Source organism: Canis lupus, chromosome 14 (genome assembly GCF_011100685.1).
Source record: "Canis lupus familiaris isolate Mischka breed German Shepherd chromosome 14, alternate assembly UU_Cfam_GSD_1.0, whole genome shotgun sequence".
Taxonomy (NCBI): Eukaryota; Metazoa; Chordata; class Mammalia; order Carnivora; family Canidae; genus Canis; species Canis lupus.
The window spans coordinates 2269301-2287558 of record NC_049235.1 but is presented as its reverse complement, the minus strand read 5'-3'; the positions used below and the strand labels follow the sequence as shown (position 1 = coordinate 2287558).

Below are 18258 nucleotides of genomic sequence, written 5' to 3'. Positions count from 1 at the left end.
CTCTGTTTTTCTTTTTTTCTTTTTTTGTTTTCTGTTTTTCATTTTTAATATTCCCTTGATATTCGGGATGTTTTGTGATTCCACACAAATCGTAAGTGATTTGTGCCAACTCTCCGAAGAAAGTCCATGGTATTTTGATAGGGATTGCATTAAATGTGTAAATTGCCCTGGGTAGCATTGACATTTTCACAATATTAATTTTTCCAATCCATGAGCATGGGATATTTTTCCATCTCTTGGTGTCTTCCTCAATTTCTTTCATAAGTGTCCTGTAGTTTTTAGGGTATAGATCCTTTACCTCTTTGGTTAGGTTTATTCCTATCTATCTCATGCTTCTGGGTGCAACTGTAAATGGGATTGACTCCTTAATTTCTCTTTCAGTCTCACTGTTAGTGTATAGAAATGCCATCGAATTCTGGGAATTGATTTTGTATCCTGCCACACTGCCAAATAGCTGTATGAGTTCTTGCAATCTTGGGGTGGAGTCTCCTGGGTTTTCTAGGTACAGCATGATGTCATTTACCAAGAGGGAGAGTTTGACTTGTTTTTTGTCAACTTGAATGCCCTTCATTTCTTTTTGTTGCCTGATTGCTCAGGCTAGGACTTCTAGTACTCGGTTGCATAACAGTGGTGAGACTGGTTATCCATGTCTTTTTCCTGATCTTAGGGGAAAGGCTCTCAGTGTTTCCCCATTGAGAATATTTGCTGTGGGCTTTTCATAGATGGCTTTTAAGATGCTGAGGAATGTTCCCTCTATCCCTACACTCTCAAGAGTTTTGATCAGGAATGGATGCTGTATTTTGTCAAATGCTTTCTCTGCATCTATTGAGATGGTCCGATGGTTCTCATTTTTTCTCTTGCTGATACGATCAATTACGTGGTTTGTTTTATGAGTGTTGAACCAGCCTTGCATCCCGGGGATAAATCCCACTTGGTCATGGTGAATAATCATCTTAATGTCCTGTTGCATCCTCCTGGCTAGTATCTTGTTGAGAATTTTTGCATCCGTGTTCATCAGGGATTTTGGTCTGTAATTCTCCTTTTTGGTGGGGTCTCTGTCTGGTTTTGGAATTAAAGTGATGTTGACCTCATAGAATGAGTTTGGAAGTTCTTCATCTCTTTTTATCTTTTGGAACAGCTTTAGGAGAATCAGTATGGTTTCTCCTTGAAACATTTGATAGAATTCCCCTGGGAAGCCGTCTGGCCCTGGTTTTTTGTGCCTTCCGATGTTTTGAGGACTGCTTCAATTTCCTCCCTGGTAAGCAGCTTGTTCAGCTTTTCTATTTCTTCCCGTTCCAGTTTTGGTAGTTTGTGGTTTTCCAGAAATGTGCCCATTTCTTCTAGATTGCCTAATTTATTGGCATATAGATGCTCATAATAAGTTTTTAAGCCATTTGTAATTTTTGATGTTGCTGGTAATCTCTCCTTTCTCATTCATGTTTTCAATAAATTGAGTGCTTTCCCTCTACTTTTTAATAAGGCTGGTGAATGATTTATCAATCTTATTAATTCTTTCTTTTTTTACCTTTGAAGTTTTATTTATTAATAATAAGTTTATTTTTATAGGTGTTCAATTTGCCAACATATAGAATAACACCCAGTGCTCATCCTATCATGTGACCCCTCAGTGCCCGTCAGCCAGTCACCCCCACGCCCCACCCACTTCCCCTTCCACCACCCCTAGTTCGTTTCCCAGAGTTAGTATTCTCTTATGTTCTGTCTCCCTTTCTGATATTTCCCACTCAGTTTTCTCCTTTCCCCTTTATTCCGTTTCACTATTTTTTATATTCCCCAAATTAATCAGACCATATAATGTTTGTCCTTCTCCGATTGACTTATTTCACTCTGCATACTCCCCTCCAGTTCCATCCACGTCGAAGGAAATGGTGGGTATTTGTCGCAGATAAAGGGCTAGTTTCCAAGTTTTATAGAGAACTTATTAAACTCAACAGGAAAGAAATAAACAGTCCAATCCTGAAACGGGCAAAAGACATGAACAGAATTCTCACAGAGGAAGACCTAGACATGGCCAACAAGCACATGAGGAAATGCTCCGCATCACTTGCCATCAGGGAAATACACATCAAAAATTTTAAGTAATCATGGAGACCTCAGAGTCTGATGCTCACAGATATAAACTGAACATATCAAAATTTTCAGGCACACTTTTGCTTTTTTGTACTAAGTGATGAAGTATTTTCCATATTTTTTGAAATTTTAAAATGAATTGTTGCTTTAAGAAGAAACTGATGGTTTATTTATCCAAACAAGGATGGCCTATTCATGGATTAAGAACTGCTAGTCTGGAATAAATAATAACAATATGTTAAAGAAGGTTTCACATTAATCACTTTTATAAACTGGGTTTTATGATCTATTGTCAGAATAGACTGAACAAAAGCATATTTTCATATCAAATTGCCCACTGCTTTTATTAAATTGGTGGATGTGCAAGTTGCTTTGGTGGCATTTAGTTAATGTGAGAAGTAGATTAATGAAAGATAAAAGTGACAGGATTAGAATTTACAATTATTCCTGAAATGAGAAATTAAACTACCTCTTGAAAAACTCTTTCTTTCCTTTGGAAATTTTCCCAATATTACTAATTTGTTCTCTAGGGGAATGAAAGGCATAAGTGTCTGGTGATAAAACATCCAGAAAACAGTTGTTCTCAAGCTATTAATTTAAAAAAAGAAATGAAAAACCTGTAGAGAATTCAGCCCAATCACTTTAGCTTTGAAATATTTTTTTTCCCAAATTTGAGTGAAGTGTTCAGTGCCTACCAGACCAGTTTAATTGATACTCCTTTTGGATTCTGAGAAGAAGATGACTGTGAGATATCTCAAAATGGTTATGATGACATTGTCTAAGTTATTTAAACTCTCTTTCTGGTCCCCTGGTGCTATGTGCCCCAAAGTTCTTGTGGCACTGAAGTGTGAAATTCATGACTCCAGTTAGGGTGTCATCTTTAAATACTTCTAACAATCTCCATTTTGAGGCTTTGTGTCTTTAAACTTCTATCTCCTGTCATCTCTTCAAGGAAGGAAGGAGGCCTCTATGAAGATAGAAGACAAGGAAACCAAAGAATTTCCATTTTATCTGCTAAGTTTCTAAGGTCTTCTTTCTTGTGAAGTTGTCCATAACTAGTTTTTCCTTTAGCTAATACCTTTCTTTAAGTATATTATACTTACAAGTGATCTACTGTCATCAAATTCTTCCCTCTGTTCTCAGGGTAAGAAAACCATTTGTCTCTCTTAAATAATGTGCATGGGGGCTAGGGTTGGCTGGGAGTGTGAGAATGGGTATGAAAGTTCACTGATTTGAGATAATTCAGATATTTTGTGCATGTTCATTTTCCACAAACTTGATATAAGTTTGAAGCACAGGGACTTAAGTAAGACAACAAAATAATTAAGCTGAATAAGTTTAGAAAGTGGAAATTTTGATGGAGGTGTAAGGAGTTTGGATGCTTTACCTTAACAAGAGTGGAATGCATGGATGTCTGGGTGGCTCAGCAGTTGAGCATCTGCCTTTGGCTCAGGGTGTGATCCCAGAGTCCCAGATTTGAGTCCTACATCAGGCTCCCTGCATGGAGCCTGTTTCTCCCTCTGCCTATGTCTCTGCCTCTCTCTGTGTGTCTCTCATGAATAAATAAAATCTTAAAAAAAGAGTGCAATTAAAATCAACAAAACACAACCCAGGAGTCTAGAGGCAAGTGGTTTTGACTAAATTAATAATGCCCAAACTGTACACTAACACCTAGTTGTCAAATGTAAAAGCATGGGTTATTATTGAGCTATTTCTGAACACTGTCATATTATTCACTTAGTATACATAAAGATAGATTTTTAAGGTAAAAATGGAATACTTATACAAAAATGGGGTTAGCAGTTGGGTATAATAATAAACATAGGTGTGGTATATAGCTATAGTATACTATAGGTATGTAGGCATAGTATAATAATAATAATCACAGAAACATTGAGAGAAGTCTGCAAATTTTCTGTTGTTTCAACTACATAATATCCACTCACTTGTTTAAAACAAATATCACTCTCTTGCACAAGTGCTTAGATTACAGATAACCAAATGGTAAATCATTCATTCCGGTAGCATTGTGATAATGCCAATCACTATTTCATGAACTGATTTTATTTGTTGCATTTTGTGGCCCACTTTGGACATATCAAGAAGTAATGTTCAAAAATGGGAGTGCTCTTTATCAATGGTTGTGGCTGTTAATTGGCCAGATGCTATTAGGCTATGTTTAAAATGCAAGGATCATGCGCCTTATGTGGTTAGAAGGGAAGAAATGACTGACATCATCACCTCTCTGACTGATGTCATTAGCTCTCTTTTTCCCCCAGAAACCCAGTTTGGTTCTTCCTCATGAGATCTTTCACATTATCCTTTTGGTACAGTGTGACTTCGTGGGGGAGAGCAAAAGCAAATGTTTATACCGTTTGTCCTCTCATGTATACGTTTGAAATGGGAAAATATTAAGTATAGGAGTTATTAAATTCTAAGACTAATCTACTAATCTATTGATATATAAACTATTATATGCAAGGTTGTTCTAATGGTTGTAAATACAAAGGCTATTTGGAGGCTGGCTCTACCCTCGAATAGGTCACATTGTAGTTGGGAAGGTGGAGACGGCAAATACCCAGGCCTACTGCTACCAGTTGTGGAAACAACTTGAAAAACTACGTGAGGGTAACGGGGTGATGTTTTCCATGGTCAGACGTTTGAGAGCAGGGCAGCCTCGGTGGCTCAGCGGTTTAGCGCCGCCTGTGGCCCGGGGCGTGATACTGGGGACCCTGGATCAAGTCCCACGTCGGGCTCCCTGCATGGAGCCTGCTTCTCCCTCTGCCTGTGTCTCTGCCTCTCTCTCTCTGTCTCTATGAATAAATAAATAAAATCTTTAAAAAAGAAAGAAGTTTGAGAGCATCATAGAGAGATTGAAGATGCTATATGGAAGCGGATAATCATCAATGTCTAGTCCAGTTTATTTGGGAAAGGATTAATTATTACATAGTTTATAATATATAGTAAGTAAAACAAACCAGATTCTAAGATGCTCCAGTAAAGTGTCTTTTTGATCCTCCAAATGCAGTTTAGTTCTGCAGAATCTCCAGGTTGATTTCTCTTTTTTTTATAAATTTATTTTTCATTGGTGTTCAATTTGCCAACATACAGAATAACACCCAGTGCTCATCCCATCAAGTGCTCCGCCAGTGCCCGTCACCCATTCACCCCCACCCCCCGCCCTCCTCCCCTTCCACCACCCCTAGTTCATTTCCCAGAGTTAGGAGTCCTCATGTTCTGTCTCCCTTTCTGATATTTCCCACTCATTGTTTCTCCTTTCCCCTTTATTCCCTTTCACTATTTTTTATACTCCCCAAATGAATGAGAACATATAATGTTTGTCCTTCTCCGATTGACTTATTTCGCTCCGCATAATACCCTCCAGTTCCATCCACGTGGAAGCAAATGGTGGGTATTTGTCGTTTCTAATGGCTGAGGAATATTCCATTGTATACATAGACCACATCTTCTTGATCCATTCATCTTTCAATGGACACCGAGGCTCCTTCCACAGTTTGGCTATTGTGGACATTGCTGCTAGAAACATCGGGGTTGATTTCTCTTAAGCCAGGTTTCTGCCCTGGGGTTTATTCTTTCCTATAACATATTGTAAGTAATATGCTTTTAGTCAAAAATATATTCTGTACATATTTATATGACAAAAAAAATCCTAAGATATATAACTATTATCAATAGGTGTAAGGTAAGCTAAATAAAGTTTAATTTTGTCAATCTGGTAATGTTGATGAGTTAGACTGTTTCCAGTTTGTTTTTACTATCAAAAGCAATGATTCACTAGCATTTTTGCATACACTCACATCTTCATACTATTTTTTCCTAAGAATAAATTTGTAAAAGTAACCAAAGTATAGATTTTTGATATAAAATAAATATTGCCGGGCAGCCCCGGTGGTGCAGCAGTTTAGCGCCGTGCAGCCCAGGGCATGATCCTGGAGACCCAGGATGGAGTCCCACGTTGGGCTTCCTGCATGGAGCCTGCTTCTCCCTCTGCCTGTGTCTCTGCCTCTCATTCTCTCTCTGTGTCTCTATGAATAAATAAATAAATAAAATCTTTTAAAAAATAAAATAAAATAAATATTGCCAAAACATCTATAAAAATTATTTTAATTTGCACTCACACTAGCAGTGCATGAGAGTGCATGAACCTATTACTTCATATTGAAAATTCTAAAAGCATGGGGTGCCTGGCTGGCTCAGTTGGTAGGGCATGTGAGTTTTGATATCAGGGTTCTGAGTTGGAACCCCACACTGGGTGTACCTATTACTTAGAAAGTAAAATGTTGACAAAAGAGAAGATCCTAAATGTTACTGCCATCCTTTAAACATATCTTTTTCTTTTTTTGAGATTTTATTTATTTATTCATGAAAGACACACACACAGAGGGAGAGACACAGGCAGAGGGAGAAGCAGACTCCATGCAGGGAGCCTGATGCGGGACTTGATCTCGAGACTCTGGGATCATGCCCTGAGCCAAAGGCAGATGCTCAACCACTGAACCACTCAGGTGTCTCTAAACATATCTTTTTCTTATTAAAAATAACATCTCTTTGTCAAACAGATTTAAACACTATATAAAAGTGTTCTTTCATAAATGTACATATATTTTTTTATTCAAGCTTTTGAGCCACCTGGTCTAAAGATTGAGTTTAAAAGAAAAGTCTTAGGTGCACCTGGGTGGCTCAGTCGGTTAAGTGTATAGCTCTTGATTATGGCTCAGGTCACAATCTGAAATCAAACCCAACATTGCACTTTGGACTCAGTGTGGAGTCTGCTTGAGATCGTGTCTCCCCCTGCCCCTCCCCCAGCTCATTCTCTCTCTCTCTCTCTCTCAAATAAATACATAAATAAAATAAAAATCTTATCTGTTAACTCTAAATTGTAATTTTTTTATTTCTGTAGAGGAGACAAAACTTTATCTCTATTCATGTTATGTTTGGCTGGAACTTTTTAACAGAATGATAAGTTAATAAAAGAAAAATAGCTTATTAGTGCATGCAGTGTACAACACCTGGGAGAAACCTCGACAGAAAAATAACTCCAGGTGATGGCTTACAACTGAGGCTGGAATAACATCTTCAACAAAGAACAACGAACTGGTAAAGGAGTGGCAGGATGAAAGAAAACACTTTTAGGCAAAAGAGCACTGGGAATGTAAATATAAAGGAGGGAACTACTAGAGCAAGTTCCTTTGCAAATTTATCTGGGCTGCTGAGAGTCTGTGTCTGTTATATTTTGCTTTGAGGTAGAAAAAAGGAAAGGATTTTCTGAGTTTGCCTGTTCTTACTTTCTTTTAGCTCAAAATAACTTTTACATCAAAGAAACATTTGGGGATAACATATTCCATTTTTCTTCACCCCCATGTACATATTGTGAAATTAACCTTTCTATTTATTTGAATCCTTATTTTATATGCAGCACCAATTGTATGCTACAATTTTTGTGTATCTTTTGGGGGATGATGGTGAAGGATGCTTATTTCTAATCACTCTTTCCTGTCCAGTTGTTCAGCTTCTGTATTTTGCATAGATCTCACAGAGGTGAATGTACTGTTAATTTTTAACATTTTTCCCTCTGGACATTTAACACATGCTCATTCTTTTAGATAACAGTTAGAATTATTTCACCAACTTCTTCAAAAAAATGCTATTGGGATTTCTTTTTTTTTCTTTTCTTTTTTTTTTTTAGCAGTATGGACCGGTCCTCATTCTATTTTTTTTAATTTATTTTTTATTGGTGTTCAATTTACTAACATACAGAATAACACCCAGTGCCCGTCACCCATTCACTCCCACCCCCCGCCCTCCTCCCCTTCTACCACCCCTAGTTCGTTTCCCAGAGTTAGCAGTCTTTACGTTCTGTCTCCCTTTCTGATATTTCCCACACATTTCTTCTCCCTTCACTTATATACTCTGGTTTCTCTTCAGATCGCATAAATCTTGCTATTGGGATTTCAATTACGAATGCATGTTACTAGTTTCACACTTTTTCCAGGTTTAGTACAACATGAGTTATTTCATCACTTTGTTGATCTTTTGTACCAATATTTTGTTGATATTCTTGTTGATATTATGAACAGATATGTTAACATCTAATGAGGGCATTTGATGCTATTACTGACACCAGAGAGGGTCCATGTGGGAAATTATGTGATCTGAGACCCGGGGCTATAGAAACTAGAAGAAAGAATTGTGCTGCAAGCAGGGGGAACTTCTGAATTTGGTTATTTGCTAGGAGACAAATGCTATAAATTGAAGGAGCACAGAATATGCAGAGAACAGAGTCCTGCATATTCAGGCTACTAAGGGCCCTGCAAACCACATTCAGGATTTTGATCTTTAGCTCACAAACAACGCAGAGGTTTAAAGAATGTGAAGATGGAGAGGGAGTGGGTTTATAGGAACAGATTTGAAGATGTGTTATTCTTAATGCATTGCTGTGTTTAACGCTAACATTAAATTGGCAAATTTTAATTTACATTTATAAGTGAACACTGTTTATAATTATAGGGCAGTGACTTTTTTCAGGTTCTCTAATATTTTCATGAATAATGTACCTGTAATTTTATTTATCAGGTTTTTCCTGTATAATAGAATAACTTTATTTTTTAAGTTTTTGTTTAAATTCCAGTTAGTTAGTATACAGTGTAATATTAGTTTCAGGTGTACAATTTGGTGACTCAACACTTCTGTACAACACCCAGTGCTCATCACAAATGCTTTCCTTAATCCCCATGATGTATTTAAACTACCCACCACCTCCCCTCTGGTAACCATCAGTCTGTTCTCTATAGTTAAGAGTCTGTTTCTTGGTTTAAATTGTATTCCATATATACTTAAGTCACTCGCTGTTTTACATCTTTTAAGCCGGTCTTTCCATTTTTGTATCTTTTCTGATTTGCTTTCTTAAGGTGAATCTATACATTAAAAGGAAGAGTTTTATCTATTATATCGCTGCAAACTAGCATAATTGTTTTCTATCTAATCTCACTATATGCTTTTTTCTTTACCTCCTGTACTATTATCGTATATGTTTCTTTCATGTTTTTCAGCATTTTAGAATGCACACACATGCACACACACATTCTTCTGTCTCATTTTAATACAAATACTGATTAAACTTTTTCTCATAGTTTTCCTTTTCTAAGATTTTATTTATTCATGAGAGACACACAGAAAGAGACAGAGACATAGGCAGGGGGAGAAACAGGCTCTCTGCAGGGAGCCCGAAGTGGGACATGATCCCAAGACCCCAGGATCATGACCTGAGACACCCAGGTGATCCTAATAGTTTTCTGAGTCTAAAAAAAAAAAAAAAAAAAAAAAGTGTCTTTCCTGACTCATTAATTGAAAGAAAAATGTTAGACTTTTGGTAATTATATATTCATTTATCACTGGTTCCATCCACTAGAATATTTGTTCCAAGATAGAGAACACTATTAATGTATTCTTCAGCTCCTAAACCAATGAATCACAATACATAATTGAATGAATGAACAAATGAATTAATGCAGGCTACTTTATGGTATTTCCTAATTTTTCATTCAATGTAAATGAAATCTGTTTTTATGTAGATAATTTGCAATTTTCAGACCTTATGTGTGTATATATATAATAATTGTTGCTAAGAATAATTTTTAATTATATGTAATTTTGCAATCATATTTACACTCTTCTTCAACAAATATGCTTAAACTGAGTTCAGTGATCACTATTAGTAACATTACACAGTTTCTGCTTTATTCCTACTTCTCAATTTTGTTTCATCTACACAAATATCAGGATCTACCTTAGCACTTATTCCCATAACATAGCTCAGAATGTCTTCCTGGCTTAGTCACATATTACTAACAACTCATATATATCTAATAATATTGACAATAACCTTTATTAAGCATTTAGCACATTCCACCCATGGTCTAAGAAATTTACGTGTATTGGCTGGCATAGTCCTGGAGACTTGTGTCCTTTCTGAAGTCATAGAGCATATGGGAAAACTAAAGAAAAAGGAAATTAAGTAAACTGCTTGTGGTCACACATCTGGGTACTGAAGAAAGAACCAAACCCGGGAAAACTCTGGGTCTGGAACACTCACTTTTAACTCCAACATCACGTATCTTCTGTTTTGAACATTTCTTCCCTTTTATTTGGCTTTTATCATTATCAAAAAGACATTGGTGGTCAGTCTGATTTTTATCTTGATACAGGTAACCATCCTTTATCCTTTCTTTTATTCTGTCTATATGCTTCTAGATATTTTTTTACTTCACTTTCTGCTTTTTTCTTCTATTTCTCCCTCCTTTCCTTTTTTCCCTCTTCCTTCCCCTTCTCCTTCCCTTTTCATATTGCTTTCACCTCAGATAATTTCCCAGGACATACAATAGTGTGTGTATCATTTTAGTACAGAGCACATCCATACATCCAGTTCTTTTGTTCCTTTCCCAACAGTTTTTTTTTTTCTTTTCAACTTGTTAATAATTCTCTTACACTTGTGGAAGCACTCTTTTCAAAGCCATTTATTATTTATACTTTAATTTTGTATCACTATTATCCCATATCTATTACTCTGTTTCTTATCATTTAATTTTGTCCTTGTTGTTTCCAGGACTTTGCTCAAATTTTATTCTCCACAGTTGTGATACAATTTTATATCATCAGCTCTTTCCTGCCTCTCCTATAATTTCTCACCCTGGCACCATAGTTTTAGTTGTCCTGGGTCACTTCATCTTTCCCTTTCAGGGAGCAGTGTACTGATCTGTGTGTTTCTCCTTTCTGAAAAGTCCCTAGCTTTCCTTGGTCTCTATGGCTTCGCTGTGAGATCCTTCTTCTTCCAGCTCATCACCAGAACTTAGCAAATGTGCTGTCCCCTTTTCTAGAGGATCCTCATTGTGAAAAGACAGAAGCTAATAAGCAACCTTCTCCTTCCCCCTCCTCAGCATACAATCCATTCAGCCTTTCCAAAATTGGCAAGCAAAACTTAATTTTTGTTGAAAGATTAGGAAAAAAAGAGAAAATATTAGATTTCCAGTTAGCTTTCTTGTATTTTCTGTTGAGTGTGCATGTTTTCCACTTTCCTAAATCAGATCTCCAATTCACTGTGTTGAGACTGTCCCTCCAGGTACCTTCTTTGTTTGTGCTTTTGCGAAACTCTACCTCTCTTCTGCATAATTGCATGAGGAAATTATTTCTGGGTTGTGGGGATGCGGATGAAGAAGCAGAATCTATCTCAGAGTAGATAACAACTCAGAGAGAGGCAGCCAGTCGCCCTGCTGAGTGGGTTGTTACTTGCAGGCCTCCTGTCATTTGTTGGGCAAAACCAGACAGGTCTTTCCCACCAGGTAATAATCCGTGTCTATCTTTTTCTATTACCCAAGAATTTTAATTTTCAGTATTGTTGAGAAGTTGAATTATTTTTGCAGCTTCAAAATTGGAATTGAAATAAAAATGAAAAAAACGTCAATAGAAATAAATTTAAAAAAAAGATATTTGAGCCAGGCTATGTGGGGAGTTTTTAGAGACCTTCAAATGATTTGTTTTTAATGTTCTGGTGTTCACAAATGCTTACTATTACCTAATGTCTTATTTCTCAGTGAATAGTCTTGAAAGTAAATTTCAGAAATTATAATCTTTCTGAAATGAGTTTTTCCAGAAACTAGTCTTTCACAAGTCCCAACCTCTTGCTGAGAATTCCCACAAATGACAGGCATTAGTGTAACCTAAAAGAATATTCTGAAAGTCTATCATTTTACGTAATTTGGAAGACAATGCATGGAAAGAGTGAGTAACATATGCTTCTCACCGTATGTTTCATGGGTTGTGCTTGTAAGATACACATAAACAGCTAAGAAATGAAATGTTGGCCACAGCAACAAATTGTATCCAGTATAACACCAGAATTATCTCACCACGATAGTAGCTTATACTAGATTAGCAATTAAATATATTTAACTGTAGTCTTCTGCAAAAATAATATGATATTTAATCATTACAGCAGCACATAGGGTTTTGGTGATAACCTTAAATAAAGAGTGGAACTGACACCATAAAGACCCTTTACTCCAAACTGCTGCTCATGGACCAGGGCACTGACTGCCAGTTCCGTGCACATATGGCTGCATCACCTGCCTCTTGGTACAATAGCACAGTGCATGCAATGGGAAATATTATTTTCCAATAATTAAAAATATATTTGGCCTTTGAAGAATGGCAAAACTAGTGAAGAATTTTAGGGGAGGATTCTCTTATTCCCATTGTATATAAAACATACAAATATACTACCAGTAGAGTGGATGTCTGTATACTCTCTGAGAACTTTCAGGATACCCTATTGCCCTTTAACCAACAGTCTTTCAGGTACTTTGTTCAGGTACCATGACTAAGGCTTATGACTGATCACACCAGGATGCCCTTGAGAGTAAAGCAAAAGAGAGGGGAGACAAATACTAAAACAAATGGGACTCTTGGATGGGAGGCACAACCTAGACTGCCCCCTTTCTACCTGGGTGGAAGTTCCCTTCTTGTAAATCTCTCAAAGTCCACTAAAATGGAAAATAAAGTAGAAAAAATCATTAGTTCAAATATATGAAGAAGAAATTAATAAAGAAATCATATTGAATATTTGTTTAAATACTCAAAAATATTAAAATCTGTCAACCATACCTCAATTCTGTTTATAATATTTAGAAAATAATTTTGAATCGCTTTTTCTTAGCCTACATGCCTTAAAATCTAACCTCACTAACTAACTGCCCCCTCAGTCACAGGGCTATGCCTGAACTGTCCTAAACATAAGCTCATTTCTGCCTTAGAGATTTTACTTTTATTTTTTTATTTTAAATAATTTTTGGGCAGCCCTGGTGGCTTAGCAGTTTAGCGCCACAGTCAGCCTGGGGTGTGATCCTGGAGTCCCAGGATCGAGTCCCATGTCGGACTCCTTGTATGGAGCCTGCTTCTCCCTCTGCCTGTGTCTCTGCCTCTCTCTCTCTCTCTCTCTCTCTGTGTGTGTCTCATGAATAAATAAATAAAATCTTTAAAAATAAATAAATAAATAAATAAATAAATAAATAAATAAATAAATAATTTTTAAAATTTATTTAATTCATAAGAGATACCCAAAGAGAGGCAGAGACACAGGTAGAGGGAGAAGCAGGCTCTCTGTTGGGAGCCCTATGTGAGACTTGATTCCAGTGCCCTAGGATCACACCCTGAGCCAAAGGCAGATGCTCAACCACTGAGCACCCCCAGACATTCCTACCTTAGGGATTTTAAATTAGATATTCATTCTGCAGGACACTTTCCCCCCAAATTTTGACACAGCTTCTCCTTTACTATCCTTAATTATCCATGTTAAAGTTTTCCTCATAGTATTTGCTAGCATTATCCAAAACCAATATTGTGCTTTATTTGCTTATTCTCTTTATGTCACAGCTAGAATCTTAAGTCACAGAAGACATCTCCTGTTTTGTTTAAGTAATACTCCTAGCATGTATAATACAGGGAACTCTTCATATTTAAAAGTTAGTGTGTTGATGATTAAAAAATCAACAAATAAAGAAAGAAACAAATAAGGTTCAATTATTGATCAGGTGGACAATGCTCTGATCCAATTTAGGACAGCTCATAATTTTTCAGCTGTGCTAATAACTTAATGGTTATTTCTATTTTTAAAAAAATTTTATTTTATTTAAGAGAGAGAGAGAGAGCATGAGCAGGGTGAGGGGTTGAGAGAGATGGAGACTTGCCCCTGAGTAGGGAGCCTGACCCAGATGACTTGAGTTGAAGGCACATGCTTAACCAACTGAGCCACTCAGGTGCTCCCAAATAGTTTCTGGGTGAGGCTCATTACTTTTATGGTTGTGACAAAAATCTCCAACTCAACAAAACATCTTACTAAATGGGTTATTTGAACTAAATCTGTTGTTTTGCAGCCATATTAATGTTTCTTTCTTTTCTAAAAGATTTTATTTATTTATTCATGAGACACACACACACACACACACACACACACAGAGACACAGGCAGAGGGAGAAGCAGGCTCCCTGCTGGAGCCCAATGCAAAACTCTATCCCAGGACCTAGGATCATGACCTGAGCTGAAGGCAGATGCTCAACCACTGAGCCACTCAGGTGGCCCTATATTCATGTTTCAAATAAAGGAAGCCAACTCCAGGTGAAGAAGCCTCTCTGGGGCCCACATGTTCTGCAATAATAACTAAACTCCCTTAAAGCAATCATTAATTTCCAAATGTTCATTCATCTTCATTCCCTGGAGACTCAACTTTCTTTTTTTTTAATAAATTTATTTTTTTATTGGTGTTCAATTTGCCAACATATAGAATAACACCCAGTGTTCATCCCATCAAGTGCCCACCTCAGTGCCCATCACCTAGTCACCCCCACCCCCCGCCCACTTCCCCTTCCACCACCCCTAGTTCATTTCCCAGAGTTAGGAGTCTTTCATGTTCTGTCTCCCTTTCTGATATTTCCCACTCATTTTTCTCCTTTCCCCTTTATTCCCTTTCACTATATTTTATACTCCCCAAATGAATGAGACCATATAATGTTTGTCCTTCTCTGATTGACTTATTTCACTCAACATAATACCCTCCAGTTCCATCCACGTCGAAGCAAATGGTGGGCATTTGTCGTTTTTAATGGCTAATATTCCATTGTATACATAAACCACACCTTCTTTATCCATTCATCTGTCGATGGACACCGAGGCTCCTTCCACAGTTTGGCTATTGTGGACATTGCTGCTAGAAACATCGGGGTGCAGGTGTCCCGGCATTTCATTGCATCTGTATCTTTGGGGTAAATCACCAGCAGTGCAATTTCTGGGTCATAGGGAAGGTCTATTTTTAACTCTTTGAGGAACCTCCACACAGTTTTCCAGAGTGGCTGAACAGGTTCCCATTCCCACCAACAGTGCAGGAGGGTTCCCCTTTCTCCACATCCTCTCCAACATTTGTGGTTTCCTGCCCTGTTAATTTTCCCCATTCTCACTGGTGTGAGGTGGTATCTCATCGTGGTTTTGATTTGTATTTCCCTGATGGCAAGTGATGCAGAGCATTTTCTCATGTGCATGTTGGCCATGTCTATGTCTTCCTCTGTGAGATTTCTCTTCATGTCTTTTGCCCATTTCAGGATTGGATTGTTTGTTTCTTTGCTGTTGAGTTTAATAAGTTCTTTATAGATCTTGGAAACTAGCCCTTTATCTGATACGTCATTTGCAAATATCTTCTCCCATTCTGTAGGTTGTCTTTGAGTTTTATTGATGGTATCTTTTGCACAGCAAAAGCTTCTTATCTTGACGAAGTCCCAATAGTTCATTTTTGCTTTTGTTTCTTTTGCCTTCATGGATGAATCTTGCAAGAAGTTACTGTGGCCAAGTTCAAAAAGGGTGTTGCCTGTGTTCTCCTCTAGGATTTTGATGGAATCTGAGACTCAACTTTCAAATTGTTCTTCAACAAGAAGAAATATCCAAGAATGAAATTGCACACCAGCCCCACAACATACACACACATACAAAATACTTAGTATTAGTTATATAAATAATTTTAATGTAATAAATACTTCTACAGGCATTTTGAAGGGTTCATATTATCTACTGGAACTTTCACTAACCCCCCACTTATTTCCTTATGTCCCCAGGTTCAACTCAGCACCATGGATGGAGACAATCAAACCTCTTCCAGTGACTTCATCCTCACAGGGCTCTTCACTCACAGTGCAATCTCAGTCTTCCTTTTCAGCATCATCTGTGCCATCTTCTTCATGGCCATGATTGCTAATGGTGTCATGATCTTCCTGATCCATATAGACTCTCACCTCCACACCCCCATGTATTTCCTGCTCAGTCATCTCTCTTTTATTGACATGATGTACATCTCTACCATTGTGCCCAAGATGCTGATCGATTATCTCGTGGGCAAGGGGACTATCTCCTTCATTGCCTGTACAGCCCAGTACTTTCTCTACATGGGCTTTGTGGGGGCTGAGTTTTTCCTGTTGGGACTCATGGCTTATGACCGCTATGTGGCCATCTGCAACCCCCTTCGCTATCCTGTCCTTATGAGCCACCAGGTCTGTTGGATGATCTTGGCCAGCTCTTGGTTAGGTGGTGCTTTGGACAGCTTTCTCCTCACCCCTATCACCATGAGTCTCCCATTCTGCAGTTCCCACAAGATCAATCACTTCTTCTGTGAAGGACCCACCATGCTAAGGCTGGCATGCGGTGACAAAGCTGCCTATGAAATGGTCATGTACATTTGCTGTGTCATGATGTTGCTGATCCCCTTCTCTGTGGTGATTGCTTCCTATGCTCAGATTCTCATCACGGTGCACCAGATAAAGTCAGATGAAGGAAAGAAGAAGGCTTTTGCTACCTGTTCATCACACATAATGGTGGTGACATTGTTTTATGGGGCTGCCCTATACACATATATGCTTCCCCAATCCTACCACACACCAATCAAAGACAAAGTCTTCTCTGCTTTTTACACCATTCTCACTCCTTTGTTAAATCCTCTCATCTACAGCTTGAGGAACACAGATGTAACTGAAGCTTTTAAAAGAATTTTGGCAAGATGTCAAGGAGCTCCTGGTGTGACAAGGAGAGAATTCTGACAGTCTAAGTCATCCATATCTGCTCAGGGGTACTGTTACTTGGGGTTATGCCATGGATAATAAGAATAATGCATTCAGCAACTGCCAATGCCAGTTATGTTGAAAGATGCATCAGCACTTCTGTGAAAAATGTGAAACTGATTGTAACATTCACAAGTGAATAATTCCAGAGTGCCTAAATACCACTGGTGTTTATTCCTTCTTTGTGTCCACCCATTCTGTTACTGGACTCTAGGTACCTTTCTTCGGTGAGTTCAAGCTGGTAGTACATCCAAGGCTTACAATCAGTCCCATGTGGAAGCTTTTATTTTCTTGCAATAGATAAGGAGAACACTGAGGAAATTTCCTAAAGCAGTGTCTTGCCTGGAGATAGTGCAGTTAGCTTTTATTCAGTATGCAGAGGGGTCAGAGTCTGGAAACTTGCATATACTCTAGGCAACTTATACATACCTTATTCCTTAGCATTCTAGGTTTACTGCACATACTTAGCATGTTCACATGCTAGTGTATATCTCACAAGCTCAAGAAAATAGCCTAAATTCTGCCCCTGAGAAGAGATTTTAGTATTATAATGTACTAAAGTTAACTGTGGAGCAGTCTCAGGGGGTTTCTGCACAAGCTTCAGCTCTGATCTGTTTCAAACTGGTTCTGTGCTAGATTTCATATCTGCACATGCCATGGCCTCTTCTAAAGGTCCTTCTGATTTGCACTTCTGAAAAACATCTTATAGAAACAAATTTACATGTCACTCATGGTGGCTGTCTATGCTGGTTCCAAGTCCAGTTCTTATCTCATACCACTTCTCTGATTGTAATTAATGTATATAAATGCTCCAAAATGTCCAGTTAATATTGCATACTCTGCTCACTTTCAGTGTTTTCATAAGAATTAGTGATTTGTATTACATTGTTTAAATGTTTCATTGATGGGGATTTATAGAAGGGTTAGGTGTATGTACATATGAAAGACATTTGAAAGAAACTAAAGTTTCAAAACCCCTTCAAAGGGAATACTTAAATAGACTCAAATCAATATTTAGAAAATCCAGATATCTTTTCTTTGAGTAGGAACTGAAAACATTCTTCTTTTAAGTAAATTTGGAGTTGGAGGAAATGAAGCATGTACTTTTGCAGAAATGCAGACTAATCCTCTTTAAGTCAATTCTATGATGTTATACTTGTGAAGTGGTAAATAAATATTACATCAGAAGACACTGAGGGTGGTGGGCACTGAGGGGGCGCTAGAACGGGATGAGCACTGGGTGTTATTCTGTATGTTGGCAAAATGAACACCAATAAAAAATAAATTTATTATTAAAAAAGTTTAAAAAAATAAAAAGCTAGGGCTTAAGTGCTTTACAAACAAGGCAAGGCTTCGTGTGAGGAATAAACTCTGTGTGCTACAACTCATAAAAAAAAAGAAGACACTGAGAGATGGGAGAGAAAAAGGTGATCCATTAATTCATAAATTCAGTAATCCCTTTTAAGCTTCTTCAATTCATTAAGATTATCAGATTTCTGGAATC

At 37.6% G+C, this 18258-nt stretch overlaps 1 protein-coding gene across 1 annotated transcript; it reads left to right on the top strand.

Moving 5' to 3' along the window:
* The first annotated feature begins 15773 nt into the window (after window positions 1–15773).
* Window positions 15774–16733, top strand: OR2T6 (olfactory receptor family 2 subfamily T member 6). The gene has a single exon (XM_038557534.1). It carries the CDS (start codon window positions 15774–15776, stop codon window positions 16731–16733), a length of 960 nt encoding a protein of 319 aa, XP_038413462.1.
* Window positions 16734–18258: the final 1525 nt, after the last annotated feature.